Source organism: Lipotes vexillifer, unplaced genomic scaffold (assembly GCF_000442215.2).
Source record: "Lipotes vexillifer unplaced genomic scaffold, Lipotes_vexillifer_v1.1 scaffold79, whole genome shotgun sequence".
Classification (NCBI taxonomy): domain Eukaryota; kingdom Metazoa; phylum Chordata; class Mammalia; order Artiodactyla; family Lipotidae; genus Lipotes; species Lipotes vexillifer.
The window spans coordinates 1,477,114-1,494,944 of record NW_006775678.1 but is presented as its reverse complement, the minus strand read 5'-3'; the positions used below and the strand labels follow the sequence as shown (position 1 = coordinate 1,494,944).

At 48.5% G+C, this 17,831-nt stretch overlaps 1 protein-coding gene across 1 annotated transcript in view; it reads left to right on the top strand.

Moving 5' to 3' along the window:
• RAX (retina and anterior neural fold homeobox) overlaps positions 1 to 375 on the top strand; it is a 4,198-nt gene extending 3,823 nt beyond the window's left edge. The window contains exon 3 of the mRNA XM_007450117.1: positions 1 to 375. This exon is cut by the window's left edge and continues 162 nt beyond it. Within this exon, the coding sequence (XP_007450179.1) occupies positions 1 to 375 (375 nt within the window).
• The last annotated feature ends 17,456 nt before the right edge of the window (positions 376 to 17,831 follow it).

Sequence of the window (17,831 nt, the reverse complement as noted above, 5' to 3'; positions counted from 1 at the left end):
GGGGGCGGGCCGGGGGGGGGCCCCCTGCCGCTCGAGTCGTGGCTCGGGCCGCCGCTGCCGGGCGGGGGCGCCACGGCGCTGCAGAGCCTGCCAGGTTTCGGGCCGCCGGCGCAGAGCCTGCCCGCCAGCTACACGCCGCCGCCGCCGCCCTTCTTGAACTCCCCGCCCCTCGGGCCCGGCCTGCAGCCCCTCGGGCCGCCGCCGCCGCCGCCGCCGCCGCCGCCGCCGCCGCCGCCCGCCTACCCGTGCGGGCCCGGCTTCGGGGACAAGTTCCCGCTGGACGAGGCGGACCCGCGCAACAGCAGCATCGCGGCGCTGCGCCTGAAGGCCAAGGAGCACATCCAGGCCATCGGGAAGCCGTGGCAGGCCCTCTAAGGGCACCGGGGACCAATTCAGGCCAGACGCCCGTCCTCGGAGCCGACCCCGAGCCGCAGGCGCTCACGCCTTCTCCCAGGGTCTCCCGGACTCGGCCGCTCTTGCCCTGCGCCGTCTGAAGACCTGGGTCTAGGATGTGCATCTGCGCCCGACTCACCGCGGAGGGCTGACCCCCCAGGCCAGCCGAGACCTTCTGGCCACACCCACACTCCCACGGACCCCGGGCCTTGCTGCTGGAGGGGGACAGGCGGCCACGCTGCTGCCACCCCGGCGGGCGCCGGAGCCTCCAAGTTCAAGGGACCCAAAGCGCCTGACCTCGGCCGCTCCCGGGCGGCGTGGCAACCCCAGAAAAGGCCGACTGGGAGCAAGGGGAGGCGGAGAAAGGGTTTGAGGAACTGTCTGTACAAGTAGTTTCGAAGAATTGAGGAGGAGAATTAAAGATTTACCTGTTTTGGTTTGACTCTGGTTAAGCGCGCTCAGGACTGCGGTGGCGGGGAGGAAGATGTGTGTATGAAGGCGGCTTCTGGAGGGGCTGCCGTGATGCATGTGGAGGGTGCGTGAAAGCAGAGGGCTGCGCAGGAGCTGGGGCTCCCTCCTGCGCATCCTCCTCGGGGAGCTGTGCTGCATCGGAGAATCGCCAGCGTCCCAGACACAGCGACGCCCTAGACCAGAGCGCCCCTCTACTGGCACGGCGGGCGCCTGCGAGTGTGTGGGGTTCCGGGTGTCTGGAGCCCAAGGCTCAGCTGCCTGCGCGTTCCCAGCCCCTCGATACCCCGATAGCCGAGCTGCAGCTGCTACTTTGAAGGCCAGACCCTAGGAAGCGTCTACACCATCTTCCCAGGGTAAGAGTTGAACTCCCCGAAGCTCCTGGAGGCCCCGCCTCCCTCTTTCCAGCCCGCCGCGGCCCCAGGCCCCTCTCAGATCATTGTCCAGGTCACCGGCTCGGGGCCCGCCCCTGCTACCCAGGGTTGATGACATTAGTGCTCCGAAGACTGGGGCAGAGCGACTTTTCCTTTTCTAAGCCCCGCGCCGCCCTCTCGCCTCCCCAGCTCGCTCCGCACCCGGCAACCCAGTGCTTCCGCTTGACGCGCGTCGGGCTAGCAGTCGCGCTCGGGGAGAGTGTCCTGGGGCGCTCTGAGCCGCGACCCGGAGGGCACATTCTCGCGGGCGCGTTGTGGACAGTATTGTGGCTCTTTGGCGCCGTCTCTGGGGGGCGGGAAAGGAATCCAGAAGTCTCCGTGGGCTTCAGAAGCTCCCGGGGTCCTAGCGGCGTCCCCGGGGCGAAGGAGAGCCCGGAACTCCCAGCCTGAGAGGCCGAGGTATGAATCATCCGGATTCCCGCCGCGCAGGTCCTTCCGGCCTCCTATCTTTGAGCGCTCCCGGGAAGGCGCGGCCAGAGCCTTAGCGTCAACCAGCTACTAACTGTCTATAGGTCGTTAGCACGTTAGTGAACCACCACAGCCCCCTTTCCTCCAGTAAATGAGCCCCACCTCCCTGGGAAGTGGGAAAGATGGGTAGTTTACCACATTGTGTAAACTATACCAATGATCTGGCATGAAGCAATACACATTGTGATCCCGCGTATCCCTGTGCTCTTCTTGGGTTCCTGAAACCTACCTGGGAAAAGGAGGATTATCCCGGGGCTGGGAGTAGAGGGAGTGTCGTCACAGGATTCAGTCCCTGCCATGTGGGTCCTTAGAGGCTGTGGCATAACCAGAGCTGTGTACCCCTAGACCTTCACCTGGAGCCTAACACATAGTAGGCTGGTCAGGAAGAATTTATTGAATGGGTTATTTCCCCCAATAGGTAGGGAGTAATATATTGACACTTGCGCTTTTCTCTGACAAGGAGGTTCCATAGGGAAATGAATGGAGTGGGCCAAGCGATATCAGATCTTGGCATGAAAAAAATAGGTAAACTCAGGATGGATGTGTAAGTAAATTTCTTTCACTTTGGCCTACCTTCTCTTTCATCCTTTAATGCCCTCGTTTTACTAGGAATGATTTATTCAGAGAACTTCCAACTTCAGCGGCCCTGAAGTTGGAAGTCCAGAGGCGGCCGCAGCCGCGGAGGGTCTTCCTCGCTCGGTGTCCTGGAGCCCCGCGCTGTGACCTCAGGCCGGTCCCGGCTGTTCACACTTGCTCTGCCCTCTTTCTCCTTAGTCCTGGGCACCTCTGACCTTGTGCATCTCACCATCAGCAACTTCTTCGATTCCCTTAGATCATTTCCATTATTCATTCTGTCTCCTTCTCTCTGCCATTTTTCTTCCTATCTTTTTGCATCTGCAGCTTTCCACCATTTTCGTCTCCTCTTTTACTAGTTTATTCTGAGAATGGATATTCTAAATCATCTCTTTAGGCACCAACAGAGTGAACCATACCTGGACTTAGGGACAAGTCCTTGGAAAATGATCAGAATACTAATAGCTAATGATCATTGAAAGCTTACTACGTGCCTGCACTCTTCTAAGTGGTTTCATCTCAGTTAAGCCTCACAAGGACTCTACTAGGAAGATTCAGCTACCTCATTTTATAAATGAGGAGACTGAGGCACAGAGAGTTTGCACCAATTAACTCTGCTTGTAAGCGTTGGAGCTGGAATAACTAGAAGTCCCGTCCGTTCACGATCATATTGCATATTCGGGAAATAGTTGCTGAATAAGTGCTCCTTAATTCCAATTCCCAAGAGCAGCTCATTAGGCCACACTGGGAATTGAGATGCTGAGGAATGGGTGCTCGTTGTGAGTGCCTTCCTGGGCTACCTGGGGGAGGCCTGGACAAAGCATCAGCCCCAGCGTCCTTCCCAGCCCTCCCCCCGCCCCCCCGCCCTCTTCCTAAAGGCTGCCTAGCAGGGCAGCTCCACTGGGCCCGCGGTGAGTCAAGCTCCCAGCTCCAGGAGGAGGGGTGCAGGTGAGGCGGGCAGGCGGTACTGTACTTTATTCCGGTAGGAGATGAGAATGGCTTGTGATAAAGAGCGTTAAAGCCCCAGACGATCCAGAAACACCTGGGGCCGCTGCTCAAGCTCACGGCTACGGAAAGCAGTTTGCAGAGGTGCCGGTCAAGGTGCGGCACTGCCTTCCGAAACTAGGCTGTGCTGGCTCTGATTTGGGGCGGACACACGCCTTTCAGGGACTCTGGGGGAAAGGACTCCCCCAGTAAACCTTCATCACTTGGGAAATGGTTCTTGAATCTTCCATGATGAGGCTGCGGGTTTGGCTCAGGCTACCACTGTCCACTGAAGGGGAACAGGAACCAGTTGGGAGTGGTCTTACGGGGTTCGGGGAGAAAAGACACCGTGTTGCTCTAAGCAGGCCTTGCTTCAGGCCGACGTGGATCCTGTCAGACTAGGAGGGAGGCCCTGGGGACCCTCTCGCAGGAAGACGACCCCTGTTCTGAACGGCAGCCGGCGGAGGGGTGGAGGGGTGGAAAGAAGGCGGGACGTCAAAACCGCTCCTCCGGGCTCCTGGGAGCTGGGGTAGGAGCCGCCAGGGGCCAGGCTGTGTGACCGCGGGGGCGGGGCGGAGAAGGGCGCCTCGGATTGGACGGCTCCGAGGGAAGGGCGGAGTCAGGCACGGCCAGCGGTGCAGCGGGCGCAGACTGTCTGGCGCTCCCCCTGGACCGAGGGCTGATGCAGAGATCCCGGGCCGGCGCGGAGCTGGGCGCCCCGCTAACCTAGCCGCCATCAGCCACCCCCGCCTCGTTGGCGGCATTTCAGTTTTCGCATTTCTCCCTTTATGGAGGAGTCTCTTCCTGCCCGTGAGGGTGACGTGACCGTCCTGGGCGCCGTGGCTCCGGACTTCTGGTGGTGATTTCTCTCTCCCTTGGGGACGCAGGGCACTGAGGGCTCCGCCTCTCCAGACCGCCGGTCTCCAGAGTCATGGGGTCCAGAGGCGGCCGCAGCCGCGGAGGGTCTTCCTCGCTCGGTGTCCTGGAGCCCCGCGCTGCGACCCCAGGCCGGTCCCGGCAGTTCATCCGACGTGGGTTCCCCGCTCTCGGAACCCAGTTCTTCCTCCTGCGGGCCCGAGCTCCCACCTCTGCTGCCGGGAGGGTGATCGGGACGGGTGTGGGTGAGAGGGGGTGGGAGGGCTGGGAGAGACCCCTCGGGAGGGGCAGGATTCGGCCCAGAGGTCAGCAACTGGACGGGGACGGCCCCGCTGTCTTTACTTATTTTAAACGTATAGCTACTGTTTGGGGAGATGGGAAATGTTACACCAGGGGAGACAGTCCCTACCCGTCCCCGACAATCTAGAATGCGGCGGGAGGAGGCAGGGGATCCTCATCCTTCCTGCTCTCGGCCAAGTTCATCGGTTACTTGAAAGCCTAGGCGGAGAGCTCGCGGTGTAGCCAGGTTTGGGAAGCGAGGGCAGCGCGCGACTCCGCTTGCAGTGAGCCGCGTCCTCCCCGCGGGAGGTGCACGGAAGGGACACCAGGAGTCCGGACACAGCCGCCCACAGGAACCTAGCATTTAACGTGACGCCTCCCTCCCGCGCCCGCACCCCCAGCCTCGCTGCGCACCCTTCTCGGTCTCCGGTCCAAGCGCGCCTTTCCGCCAACAGAACCTTACTACACTAATGGAATTCCAGCCTCCAGGAGGTCAGCAAAAAAAAAAAGATTTTCAGGGAAGATAATATTAATGTAAAGCTGGCCTTTCCTTTCCGCTCTGCAAGCGCGAGCTCTGCCTGCGTCCTGACCCGCCTGGGAAAGGGGAGGCCCGGCAGCCGCAGGCAGGCACTCCCGACTCTTCAAGAGGCCGATGGTGCGCTTTCTGGCCAATGTCGTCCCCTTAATTGGGAACTGGCTCCAATCATCTGGCCTCAGCTTGTTAGCTGTACAATAGGAGGCAGAGTTAATGACTCATTACTGATTAATTCCTTAACTGTGCCTTAATTGCTCTCTGTAAAACTCCTTTCGTAAAACTGGATTAAATAGTCTAGATCCTTGGCCACGTCCCTCACAGGCCTGCAAGACACGGAGTGGGCCGTGTCCTCTTACCTTTGGCGGGTCATCTTCTTAACGGCAGGTACAGTGTCACCCCTCAGCCTGGAAGTCAGGAGATCTCTGGTCCAGTCAAGGTTGTGACACTGCCTGGTCATGTGACCCCAAACAGGTCCCCCTGTACAGCTATATCTCCAAAATCTCCCTTTATCCCTCATCACCCACCATAGACTCCTGAAACAGAACACATTCTATTCTATTCTATTCTATTCTATTCTATTCTATTTTTAAAATTTGGCCCGGCCACACTGCATGCAGGATCTTAGTTCCTCGACCAGGGATAGAATCCGTGTCCCCTGCATTGGGAGCATGGAGTCTTAAACACTGGACTGCCAGGGAAGTCCCCAGAACACCTCATTTTTAAAAGCAGTGTTCTTCTTTTCTGTACATGGTATAAGTGTGTGTGTGTGTGTGTGTGTGTGTGTGTGTGTGTGTGTGTGTGTGTTTAGGTTAGTAGGTTCTGAATGAAGTGTGTAGGAGGCTACCTTCCTGTCCAAAGTGGTCTGAGAAAGCTTATTCCGGTGCTAACAATGGCTGGGTTCTATAGTCTCCCCATCTGTACTTTAAAAACTTAGCTGTTAGTTTTTTTCACCTTCTTGATTTTCCTGTCATCTTTATCCATTCCTGAAACTTGCAAGGCGTGGCGGACATGTAATGATGAATAAACAAGAGTCTCCACCCTCAAGGAGCACAGCCTAAGTAGAGGAAATAAGAATGAAACTGTACACACGTTTGCAAGTGCCTACTGTCTTTCTCCACCTGGCGTCCCACAGGCCACCCCAAAACAGATATGTTCAAAACAAAACTTATTTGTCTTTACAGTGCGGCTTCCTAAAAACCTTCTTAAAACTCTCCCCTCTCTTTCTGCATTCGTAGCCACCCAACGGATGCGATGAAATTGTTCTTGACCCCTTGAGGCAAGCTATTTTCCAGTTTCCTTTCTACCTTATTTCTCAGCCATACATCTTCCAAATTTTAGCTGCCCAGAACAGAGACATCGCCCAGCCTCCCTTTCAATTGGATATGATTAAATAATGACCAATGTCGTGGAACAGAAAACACTTTTAGGATGTAAGTTCTTAAAGGTCACCAGCACGCCCTGTTCTTGTCTCTTTCCTGTAGTCTGTTGGCTACAAGACAGGTGTGATGCTGGAGCCCCCATCTTGGACCATGTCATGAAGCCCCATGTTGAGGACGTTGAGTGACATGATGGAAGGGACCATATGCGATAAGTCCCTGACACTGGTGCACCATGCTAGCTCTTGACTGCTACCTGGGCTCTCCGTTTTAAGTCTAAGTTTTTGGTCACTGTTAGCCAAACCTAACCCTAATTCATTCATCCCTTTTCTTCAATGCCTGTATGCAGTTAACTACTTAGCCCCATTGATTTTATTTCAGAATGTCTCTTAAATTCACCTAGCCCTGTGTTTCCAGCGAGCTCTCCAGCTCAGGGCTTTATCAACTCTCACTCAGGCTGCATGGCCTCCCATGGCATACAATGCTTCTCATGGTCCCATTTTATGGTTATTTCTTCTTTGATTCATTTACCCATTACATTTATTGGATTATTTCACCATTGATTCATTTACCTATTTTATATATATATATATATATATTTTTTTTTTTTTTTTTTTTTTTCCTGGGGACAAGAGAAAAAGAAATCTTGGCTGCCTATGGAATGGGAGCTGGAACAAAACACAGATTAATGCACCAATAATGCTCCTGTCCCATTTGAAATGGTAAATGGCTTGTGTTCACCTTCCATTCTTGTTGTGTCACAGGAGTGTTGAAAGGCAGCATTTTTTTTTTTGCGGTGCGCGAGCCTCTCACTGTTGTGGCCTCTCCCGTTGCGGAGCACAGGCTCCAGATGCGCAGGCTCAGTGGCCATGGCTCACGGGCCCAGCTGCTCCGTGGCATGTGGGATCTTCCCGGACTGGGGCATGAACCCACGTGCCCTGCATCGGCAGGCGGACTCTCAACCACTGCGCCACCAGGGAAGCCCTACCTATTATATTTATTGGGTTCTCTTTTTGATAAGCTCTGGAGCTATAAAGATACAGCTTCCATATTATCTTCCTGTCCCTAAATCCTTTCAATCTATCCTTCACATTGTAGTCAGAATTAGGTGATTCAAATAATTCCTCTGCTTAAAACAATTCCTTATGGCTCATGGGACAAAAGCCAAGCACCTGATAAGTATGGCATCTGAGCCGCTTCTGAATCTGACCCGACCCATCTTTCCAGGCTTTTGCCTCTCGCCTTCCTCCTCAACCCCCTTCCCTCCTCATCCTCTGCTTAAGTGACACCAGAGTTCTCTGCATTTCACTGGTCCACCATGTGCTTTTTCACTTTGTGGCTTTGAGTATGAATATTCCTTCTGCCTGGAAGGACTTCCCACCCCGCCCCAACCCGGGCAGACTCCTTCAGGACCTGGCCCAGATGCTACTACCTTCTGTGCAGCTGGCCTGTCTTCTGGCAACAGTCGGTTCCTTGTTCTTCTCACCCTCCAGAGCATTTTGCTGAGGGAGTGCTACCACAGCACTCACCCCATAGTGATGTCCACGGCCCCAAGGGAGACTGTGGGCCCCTTGAAGGCAGCTGTCTGGTCCTCCCCTGCATATTCAGTGCCTGACCCAACAGAAGCACCCAGTAAGGAGGGACCGGGGCCAGGCTGACGCTCTGGAACAAGGCTGGTCTGGCAGAGGCCAAAGGAAAGAGAAAGTAAGAGTCTACGTGGCTAAAAGCAATTTTAGGAGGCAAGTTCTGCATCCAACCAAGACTCATAAGGAGGGGAATTTTCCAACATAGGAAGTGTGTTCACCTGCTGGATGGCCAAAAATTAACTAATGTCCGCTATAGGTGGGGACATGGTCATTTCAAATAAATCATCTCATCTGCAGTTTGAAGAGCTGGGAAGGAGGTGAGAGAGAGTTCTAGAAGACCAGTTAGAAGGCTATTGCAGTAATTGAGGGGAAAGAGCATGAACGCCTCCTGTGGTTTGAGGTTGAATGAGGAGATTGTGAGTTCAGTCTTGATCAAATGAGTTTGAGTAGAGATATTGGGTAGGCAACTCCTAGTACTGGCTTGGGGCTCAGAGCTCAGAGCAGAGCCGGCTGCTATCCGAGCTCTGAGGTTGGTGCACAGATGATAATCAAAGCCATGGGCAGAGATGAGATGAGATTTGCCAAGAGAGACTGAGTGTGGAGTGAGAAGAGCAGACAGAGTCAGAGCCTTGAGAGGCTCCAGCGTTTCACAGACAGTGTTGCAGGAGGGCAGGGGAGTGAGAGAAGGAAAATCAGGAAAGCGTGGTGACATGGAAGCTAAAGAAAGAGAGTTTCAAAAGGGAAAGAATGGGCAACAAGACTGTTAGAATTTTCAAAACTTAAAACTCAGCCAGTGATGAAACAAGGATATACAAGTTTTTCCTCCTACAGGGGGATGGGATGCAGCTATTTTGGAAACACTGTCCGTGTTTCCTCCTGCCTGGGAAGTAGTCACGGTGGTGGCTGGACCCCACCAGCCACTTCTCTAAGACGGGGACGGCAGGGCAGGAATTGCACGGACTTTGCCTATTTTTGTGTTTGTATTGACCCTATTCCTGTCCTTCCTTCTAAACTTTCCCCCACCTGTCTTCTGCACCTTCAGAAAGCCACTCATTCCACATCTAGAAAGAAAGTGAAATAAGGCAATTGTCCTAGAAATGACAACTGATGATCTAAAATCCATTCAGAATAAACTCTTTAGTCCTTCATACAAGATGACTCCAACTTACCTTTCTCCATCACTCAAACTGTTCTGCACATACCCTCTGCTCTTGCCAAACTCAGCTGTCCACCAAGCTTGACCCAAGCTTTCCTACCTTTATGCCTTTATCCAAGCTCTTCCTTCTACCTGAAATATCTTCCCCCACAGAAAATACTTTAAGATGAGTGAAAATGAAGATGCAGCATACCACAACTTACGGGATGCAGCTAAAGCAGTGCTTAGAGGGAATTTTATAGCTGTAAATGCCGTCTATATTAAAAAAAGAAGATTGCAAATCAAGTACCTAACCTTCCATCTTAACACACTAGAAAAAGAAGAAAAAACTACACTCGAAGGAAAGGAAGGAAGAAGGAAGGAAATAGTAAAGATTAGAGTGGAAATGAATAAAATAGAGAAGAGAAAAACAATAGAGAAAAAATACTTGATATAATTAGGTACCAGGGAAATGAAAAATAAAACCATGATGAAATACCACTTCACATGCATTAGGATGACTAGAATCAGAAAGTCAGCAGCAAGAAATGCTGGTGAGAAAGTGAAGAAATCAGAACCCAACATACGCTCATGGGGAAATGTAAAAATGTTGCAGCCACTTTGGAAAACAATCTGGCAGTCCTTCAAATGATTAAATATAGAGTTACCATAGGAACCATCAATTCTGGCCAAGAGAGATGAAAACATACATCCACACAGAAACCTGTACATGAAAGTTTATAACATGCATTCTACATAATAGCTAAAAAATGGAAACAACCCAAATGCCCATTAACAAAATGTGATATATATGTACAATGAAATATTATTCGGCCATAAAAAGGAATGGGATACTAATAATGCTCCAACATGGGTGGGCCTTGAGAACGTTATGTTAAGTGAAAGAAGCCAGACACAAAAGACCATGTACCACGTAAATGGAAATTCATATGAAATTCCAGAATAGGGTAATCTATACACACAGAAAATAGGCTTTGTGCTGGGGGACAGGGGGATGGGGACACAGTGGGGGATAAAGGATATGGGATTTCTTCTTGATGTGATGAAAATGTTCTAAAATCAGCTGTGGTGATGAATGCTGCCTATATCTTTGAATATACTAAAAGCTACTGAATGAGGCACTTTAAATGGGTGAATTGTATGGTATGTGAATTATATCTCAGTAAAGCTGTTGTTTTTCTTTTTTTAAGTCTTCCCACTAAACTCCATCCATTTCAGGTACTCACGTTGGAAGAATTTTCCTAAATACCATGTTCATCGTGTTGCTCCCTTGCCAGGGAGCCTTTTCAAATTCAGTAAGGACGTATCAATTCAGCTAACAGATAATGAGCGCCTACTGTCCTAGGCACAGTGATCGATACATCCACACACTTATTCTGCAGTTTCAAATCTCAACTTCTCTTTCTGCCTGCAAGGCTCCACCCGCATGTCTCACTCACCCATTTCCTTTCCTGTTGACCTTCTGGTTAATAGAAAGCCTCTGCTCTAAACCACTGACTTTGACAGCATCTCGCTCTCCCCAAGCCCCTCTTCTATACTGTTGCTTAAGGTGGACAACACCTTTTTATCCAAAAGGAGAGACCAGCCTAAAATGCCAACTCTCCTGGGAAAGAGAACAATCACTGAAATTCACTCTGTGATGTCAGCTCATAGGTTGGTGAGGTAGGGATGGGGAGGGACAAGTGTGACGAGAGAGAGGCCTTGGGCCCCAGGGAAGCTGGGCTTACATGCCATTTGCCTCGGGCCTGCCCTGCTGCAGTGGTGCACCCATTCCTGTTCTTTCACTGAGCGTCCTCTGTCTAAATTGCCCTTTCCCCTCTCCTTGCATTGTTCTGTCCCTAGTGCAAAGCTCGTCTCCATATATGGGAACATATGTATACGTATAGCTGATTTACTTTGTTATAAAGCAGAAACTAACACACCATTGTAAAGCAATTATACTCCAATAAAGATGTTTTAAAAAATAGAATAGAATAGAATAGAATAGAATAGAAATGGTTAGACCAATAGAAATGGTTAGACCAATAGAAATGGTTAGACCATTTCAAAAATCCTCCCAGCTGCAACATTCTGATCCAGCAGAGTACTTCAGTAATTTGGCTGAGGGTGCCATCTGGTGGTCATCTTGAGAACTTCACCTTCTAATTGGGCACTAGGAGTTTTCTAACAGAACCTTGCTTCCCAGAACCGCCAGCTATGAGAAGGGCATTTTCTCAGCTAAAGAATGGCCTTCCTTTCTGAGTCTGCCCAAGTCCATTGGCTTCACGCTGCCCCTGTGATGGAAAGCCCGTCCTTTTCTGCTCAGATTCCCACTTAGGCCAAGTCAACCCAACCCCGGGGATTCTTATGTCATTAAAGCCACTAGGAAGGCCAAGAAATGTTATGCTTTCAAGTTTCTCATGCCCCTCCATAATTCAGGTTAGGAAGGAATTAGTTCTAAATCAATTTATTCAAAGCATGAGTGAGGAAATATTTGCGTGTTTTAATAAAATGAGCCCTGAAGTAGGGAAATTCTTTTTTTTTAATTGAATATATTTGACATATAGCATTGTGTAAATTTAAGATGTACAATGTGTTAATTTGATGCATTTAAATATTGCAATATTATTGCCATCGTAGTGATATTTAGCACCTCTATCACATTACATAATTTCCTCTCTTTTTAGTGGTTGATATAATTAAGTTTTAGTCTCTTAGCAAATTTGACGATTGCAGTACAATACTGTTGTCGATATTGAAATAGGGCAATTCTTAATTCAAATTTAGTTAATTAAAAATTATACTAAAGGTAGAATTTTAGAATTATACTAAAAGTAAAATTTTAGAATTTTACTGCCTATGCAGTAAAAAATATTTGATACATGGTATTCTCTTCCTGGTATCCTTCAAATAATAACAAATAGATAATAAGTTCAGTCCTACCATTAGACATTATATGCTATAGGATTGCCACTCAGGTTAGTTTCTAATACCTGGTATTTAATACCAGGGTATTAATGACTTAAATATCCTAATATATCACCCACCTAGAAATATTTATGTTTTAAGAGTCAATTTCTGGGGGTACAGTGACCAACCCAAAATATTAACAGAATTTAAGTGTGTAAGAAATCTGGTGAGGAGATACTTTGAAGCTCTGTGATCATTTTGGCCGCCCTCCAATGACAGAGGTGCTGATGATACTTAAGGCTCAGAGATGGGAAAGGAGATTAAGAATTGTTCTATTCATTCTTCCTTCCTAGAACAGACATTAACCGTGCCAGGAAGGGAATTATCATTTTGACTCTGGGGTATTTGTAGGAGACAGCTGTGGTATATTAAACAAGAGCTTGGCTCGGAGTTTAAAGGATGGGTTTTATTCCGCTTTTTCCAATTTATAAGCTAGGCGCCCTTGAGCTAGTTGTTAACTTGTATACCACAAGTTACTAATCTGCATGTAATTGGCGTAATATCATCTATGTTAAGGATTGTTCTGAAGAGCTGAACAAGATAATCTATTTGGAGTTTCCAAGTTTGACTTCTGTTCATGCTAAAGCGGTATCTACCCCCCACTCCCCCCCCCCCGCCCCGGTAAAGGGAAAAGTCAAAGGCATGTCTTTCTGCCCTACCCCCCCCCCCCCCCCCCCCGCCCCGGTAAAGGGAAAAGTCAAAGGCATGTCTTTCTGCCCTCCTTCCTCCCCCCAAACCCCACCCCCGGCGCCCCATGGCTTGCGGGATCTTAATTCCCCGACCAGGGATGAATCCGGGCCACAGCAGTGAAAGCTTCGAGTCTTAACCACTGGACCGACAGGGAACTCTGCTCTACCTTCTTTTTTAAGTCCCATGTGCTAGACTTCTTGTATGAACTTAGTATTGGGACACTGCATCTTCCCATTTCCTCACTACTCTTCCTAGATATTATGCAAAGAAACGAGAGCTTCAAACACCAATGGCAATGTCACTAGAAGATAGTTACGACTTGAAGATGAAAAGAAAATATATAACTGCTGCTCCAAATAGCTGAGATTGTCATGGAAGCTGTGAGGAATCTCTTTATGATACTCAAGGAAAGATTTTGAGTCTAGATCACTTTCCTCCAGGAATAGAGGCTGTGGACAAATAGTTTTTGAACGATAAAGAATTCAAGGAACATTATTCTTTCTTAAGAGCCTTTATTAAGATAAATATTAGAGGATGGATTTCATCTAATCAAGAGATAACGGAGAAAACCACAGCACAAGAATTGTGTATACCTATAACTGAGTCACTTTGCTCTACAGCGGAAATTAACACAACATTGTAAATCAACTATTTCAATTAAAAAAAGAACTGTGGATGAGCATGAATATATGCAATCTATAAAACTAGGATGAAACAAATGTGGGACTTAGTATGACAAAACAGAACGTAAATGTCATCTACACTAATACCAAAATGATGTGGGACTTCCCTGGTGGTCCAACGGTTAAGACTTTGCCTTCCAATGCAGGGGGTAACGGTTCGATCCCTAGTCAGGGAACTAAGATCCCACATGGCTCGTGGCCAAAAAACCAAAAACGTAAAATAGAAACAATATTGTAACAATTTTACAATTCAATTGTAAATTTCCAATTCAATAAAAACTTTAAAAAATGGTCCACATAAAAAAATCTTAAAAAAAAAAAAAGAAATGATGCAACAAACAAAAAAAGAGAGAATGAAGGAATAAAGACCAGAACTAAAGTAAATTTGAGGCTTACTTTATATGTAATAACTGGACGTCAAATACTCTTGTTCAGTTTAAAAGAAAATTCAGAGGAGAAATCTGTGCTGAGCAGGAATCTGGGGTCACTGTGGCGTCATGTGAGTAGTTTGCTACAGAGAAGGTCAAAGATGAGAAGAAAGCCTGAAAGGGAGTCTTGGAAACTCCCAGGACTCAACAGGACCCAGGAGGAGGAGGCTGTGTAGGAGACACAGAGAAGGAGGCCGAGAGGCAGGAAGAAAGCCAAGACAATGATGAGGCCAGAAGCCAAGGGGAATTAGCTCACGGTAAAGTGCCCAATGGCGAAGAAGGCGACCTTGTGACCCTAGTGATGGGGGCGACAGGAGGATTGGTGCTGGAAAAAGGAAGGAATAAAAACAGGGGAGGGAGCTACACAGTCAGGTGTATGTCAGGAAGCTGGTGAGGCAGACAGAAGGCAACTCTGGGAGCAGCTCCTCCTGGGGGCTGAGTGGGGACTGAGAAAGAAGGCTCTCATCAGAGAATGAAAGTGTCGGGCAGGAGAAGGTGGCAGAGGCAGCCTGTTCCCGTGACGACCTCCTTACCTTTGCAGGTCTTCTCCGCCTGGGCTGTGGGGTTAACACATTAAGGGCAAATAATTTTCTTTCCCCAGACTAGTTGCTTTTTAATAGGGGCATGCTGAAATACCAAATAGCATGCTGAGGTGTCACACATTAGCACAGGAATGATGGACTGACAGGTTCTGTGCATCCTCTCAGCTCTCACTGGGCAGGCAGGTAATGTCAACAAATGTAGCAGGTGGGGTTGGGGGGCACTAGGGCATGGTGGGGACTGTGGCAAAGTGGAGAATGTGAGCCCCTCCCTGCCACAGGGAGACTCGTACGTGAAATCCCTTGACATTGAAATTTCTGTCACTAATTCTCATTTTTAAGACACTGCCCAGGCAAACATCCAACCGATAGGCTGCCAGTTCCTGACTACTAAGTTAAATTGTTTTTCACATTATTCACTTTTCTTCTCTCCCTCCATCCCCAGGAGTTAAGTGAAAAGAAAAGAGCTCCTTCTACAATCTGGTCTGGACGGTTTGTTTTTTTTTTTTTAACTGTTTTCAAACTCCAGTTCAGCCCCCAGCCTATCCATGGAAGCTGTCTCTAGCTGAGGCGTCTTGCGGAATTGCCACGTAGGGGAGAGTGCAATTCGATTTCCTTTTTCCACTTCTGTTCATTTCAGCGGCAGAGTCAGAGGAGCTCTTATGCGGTTTGTCACGGCCACTCGTCTCGCAAGGCAAGGAAGGCGTAAAGTATGAGAAAGGCTCAGTCAAAAGCCAGGAGCGACCTGTCAACTGCAGTCACAACCTAAGTGCTCCCAGCAAGAGAAACGGACTGTCGCTTGCTCTGACGGACTCGTGGCCTTAAAACTATGAAAGGACTTTAAATGAGCATCTGGGAATGGAATAAAACCCAGCGTGTTTACACTTGATAGCCGTGACTAATGTTTGAAATTGTTATCCTGCTAGAACCAGGGTTGTGTGAGGTCACAAGAAATGAGGTTCATGCCTATCGCAGACGCTGTTGAAAGTTCCTCCCACATCCATTCCATCCTCCTTCCTTACTGAGAGAGTCTTTGCTTAGGTTCCTGACACTCCTCCCACGTGACTCAATGGATAAATCCAAATCGGTGAGGTCAGTCGTAGTGGTCTGGTTCTCTTCATTAGTGGTAGGATTAGGGCAAGCATGTGACCCAGCTGGTCACTGAGGTGTGAGGGACTTAAGGACCTCTGGGAAAGGACTTATCACTATTAATAAGGTGAAGCCTGAAAATAAGTGGCCTTTCTTCTTCTTTTGAATTTTGTCTTGTCTGAATGTGACAGCTGGAACTCCAGCAGCCATCTTGTGACCATGAGAGAAGTCAGCTTAAGGATAAATCTGAACCCTGGTGGCAGAGTGGGAAGACGGAAAGACCCCTATCCTTGAGGATATATTTGGGTCACTGAGTTAAACTGAACTCAACGACGTTGAATACTACATCCCTCTGGAGTTCTGGTATACGAAATAATAAATCGATCTTTTATGCCAATTGGAGTTGAGGGCTTTCAGTTACAAACATCCAAAGGTATCCTAACTGGTACAGTGGTCATTCCTGAAGGTCTACAAAATAGTCTCTTTTCCATCTAGAGTCATGTGGAATCATCCATTCATCACCCATTAATTAGTTTAATGGGTCTGATCACAGGGCAAAGAGTAGCAGAGCCATGGTTAGAACTACCATATGATCCAGTAATCCCACTTCTGGGTGCCCAAAGGAAATGAAATCAGCATCTTGAAGAGATATCTGCATTCTCACGTTCATTGCAGCAGTATTCACATGGTCTTTCTGCTTTGGGAATGGCAATAGTTTATCACTGTGGGTTTCCCTTGAAGAGCTATCTCATACTCTCTGATTAAAGCAGCCTGTGGTTGAGGAAATGAATTATGTAAATCCCACATTTTACTTAAATTACTCCTTACACATCTGAGCTAGGTTAAGATGCTCTGTGGTGACCATATATCCCCAACAGGAATGGAAAGGTGGGCATTGTGGGGCTAGAAATGGTACTGCACTGCTTGAAATGTCTGCTGAGTGTGTTATTGAACCTCTGATCATAAGCAAAGATCGCTAAATTACCCAGAGCAATCCACCCTGTGATGCTTAAAATAAATTAAAAGACTGTGTTTTTAAAAGAGCAAATTTGAAGGCAATTATTATTGCTTTCTTCCCTTTTGGATTCTTCCTCTTGATTATCCCACTTCGCTGCAAGGATTCCTAAATATTGTCACGTCTTAAAAGCAATCTTCTCTCCTTGCTGTATGCACACGCCTAGGCTGTGTGCTGCAGAGAGCAGCCACCAGGCTCTTCCTTTCCCAGAATCCCAGGCTGGGTGTTAACTCTTCTCTAGAATAGGAATGGTCAGAAATCAAATAGGAAATTCTTTTCTGAGCACAGGGGCAGGGGACATCTGTAACCTGTGGCTGACCATATCTTTTAAACACCCTCTCTTCTTTTTGATAGGGTCTGTAGACTGAAAAAAAAAAAAGTGCAATGTGAAAGTTGTGAGTTAAGTTTTATTTGGGGCAAAATGAGGACTATATCCTGGAAGACAGCCTCTCAGATGCTCCGAGGAACTGCTCCGAAGAGGTAGGCGGAGAGGCCGGTATATATGTGATTTTGGTGAAGAAAGGTAAGGACAATCAAGCAAACATTTTGGCAGAAGGTAGCTGCTAGTCACAAGAAGGTTACTGCTGGTCACGAGGAGCAGGTGTTTCCATTAATGATTTTAGTGCTTTTATAGATATGAGGAAACGCAAGAGTTGGGCCCATAAAAATCTTTTCCTGAAAATATCTAACTATCTAAAAACCTGTTCTTCCAGTTTTCCCCAGGGCACAGAGTGCCTCATTCCTGAACTCCTTTCAGGGCGTGTTGAAGGTCAGCGACTACAGTGGCTAGTGACCTAATCCTTGTAGAAGCAGATGGCAAGTGCCAATTTTTAGTTGTCCGGTCCCACAGTTTTCGTCTCGTGTTCCCAAAGTAGAACCCTAAAAACTACATTTCCCAGCTTCCCTCACTGCTGGATACAGGCTAGCTTCCACCAATCAGACGCAGACATTCAAAACTCTGATTTGGAAGTAAGCCAAGGGCGGAAGAGAGTTTGGGGAGCATAATGCCAGGGGCACAGGTAGTGGCAGAGGCAATGGCAGAGAGTGCTAACTCCAGCAGTTCTGCAGAATATGCTGTAGGGGTAGCAGAGCACGTGGCAGCCATCTCGTCAACCTATCGGAGACCTGGCTTTTTTGGAGTTTTCCTTTTCTACTTAAACAACTCAAGGTGGATGCTATTATCTGCAGCTGAAAATTCCCTGACCCAATAAACCCACACAGATAGGTGACGGGACTACACTTGCAAACAAGTGTTCAGGAAAGCTCTCCGTGTAAGGAAAGCTATATCTTTTTTTTTTTTTTTTTTTTTT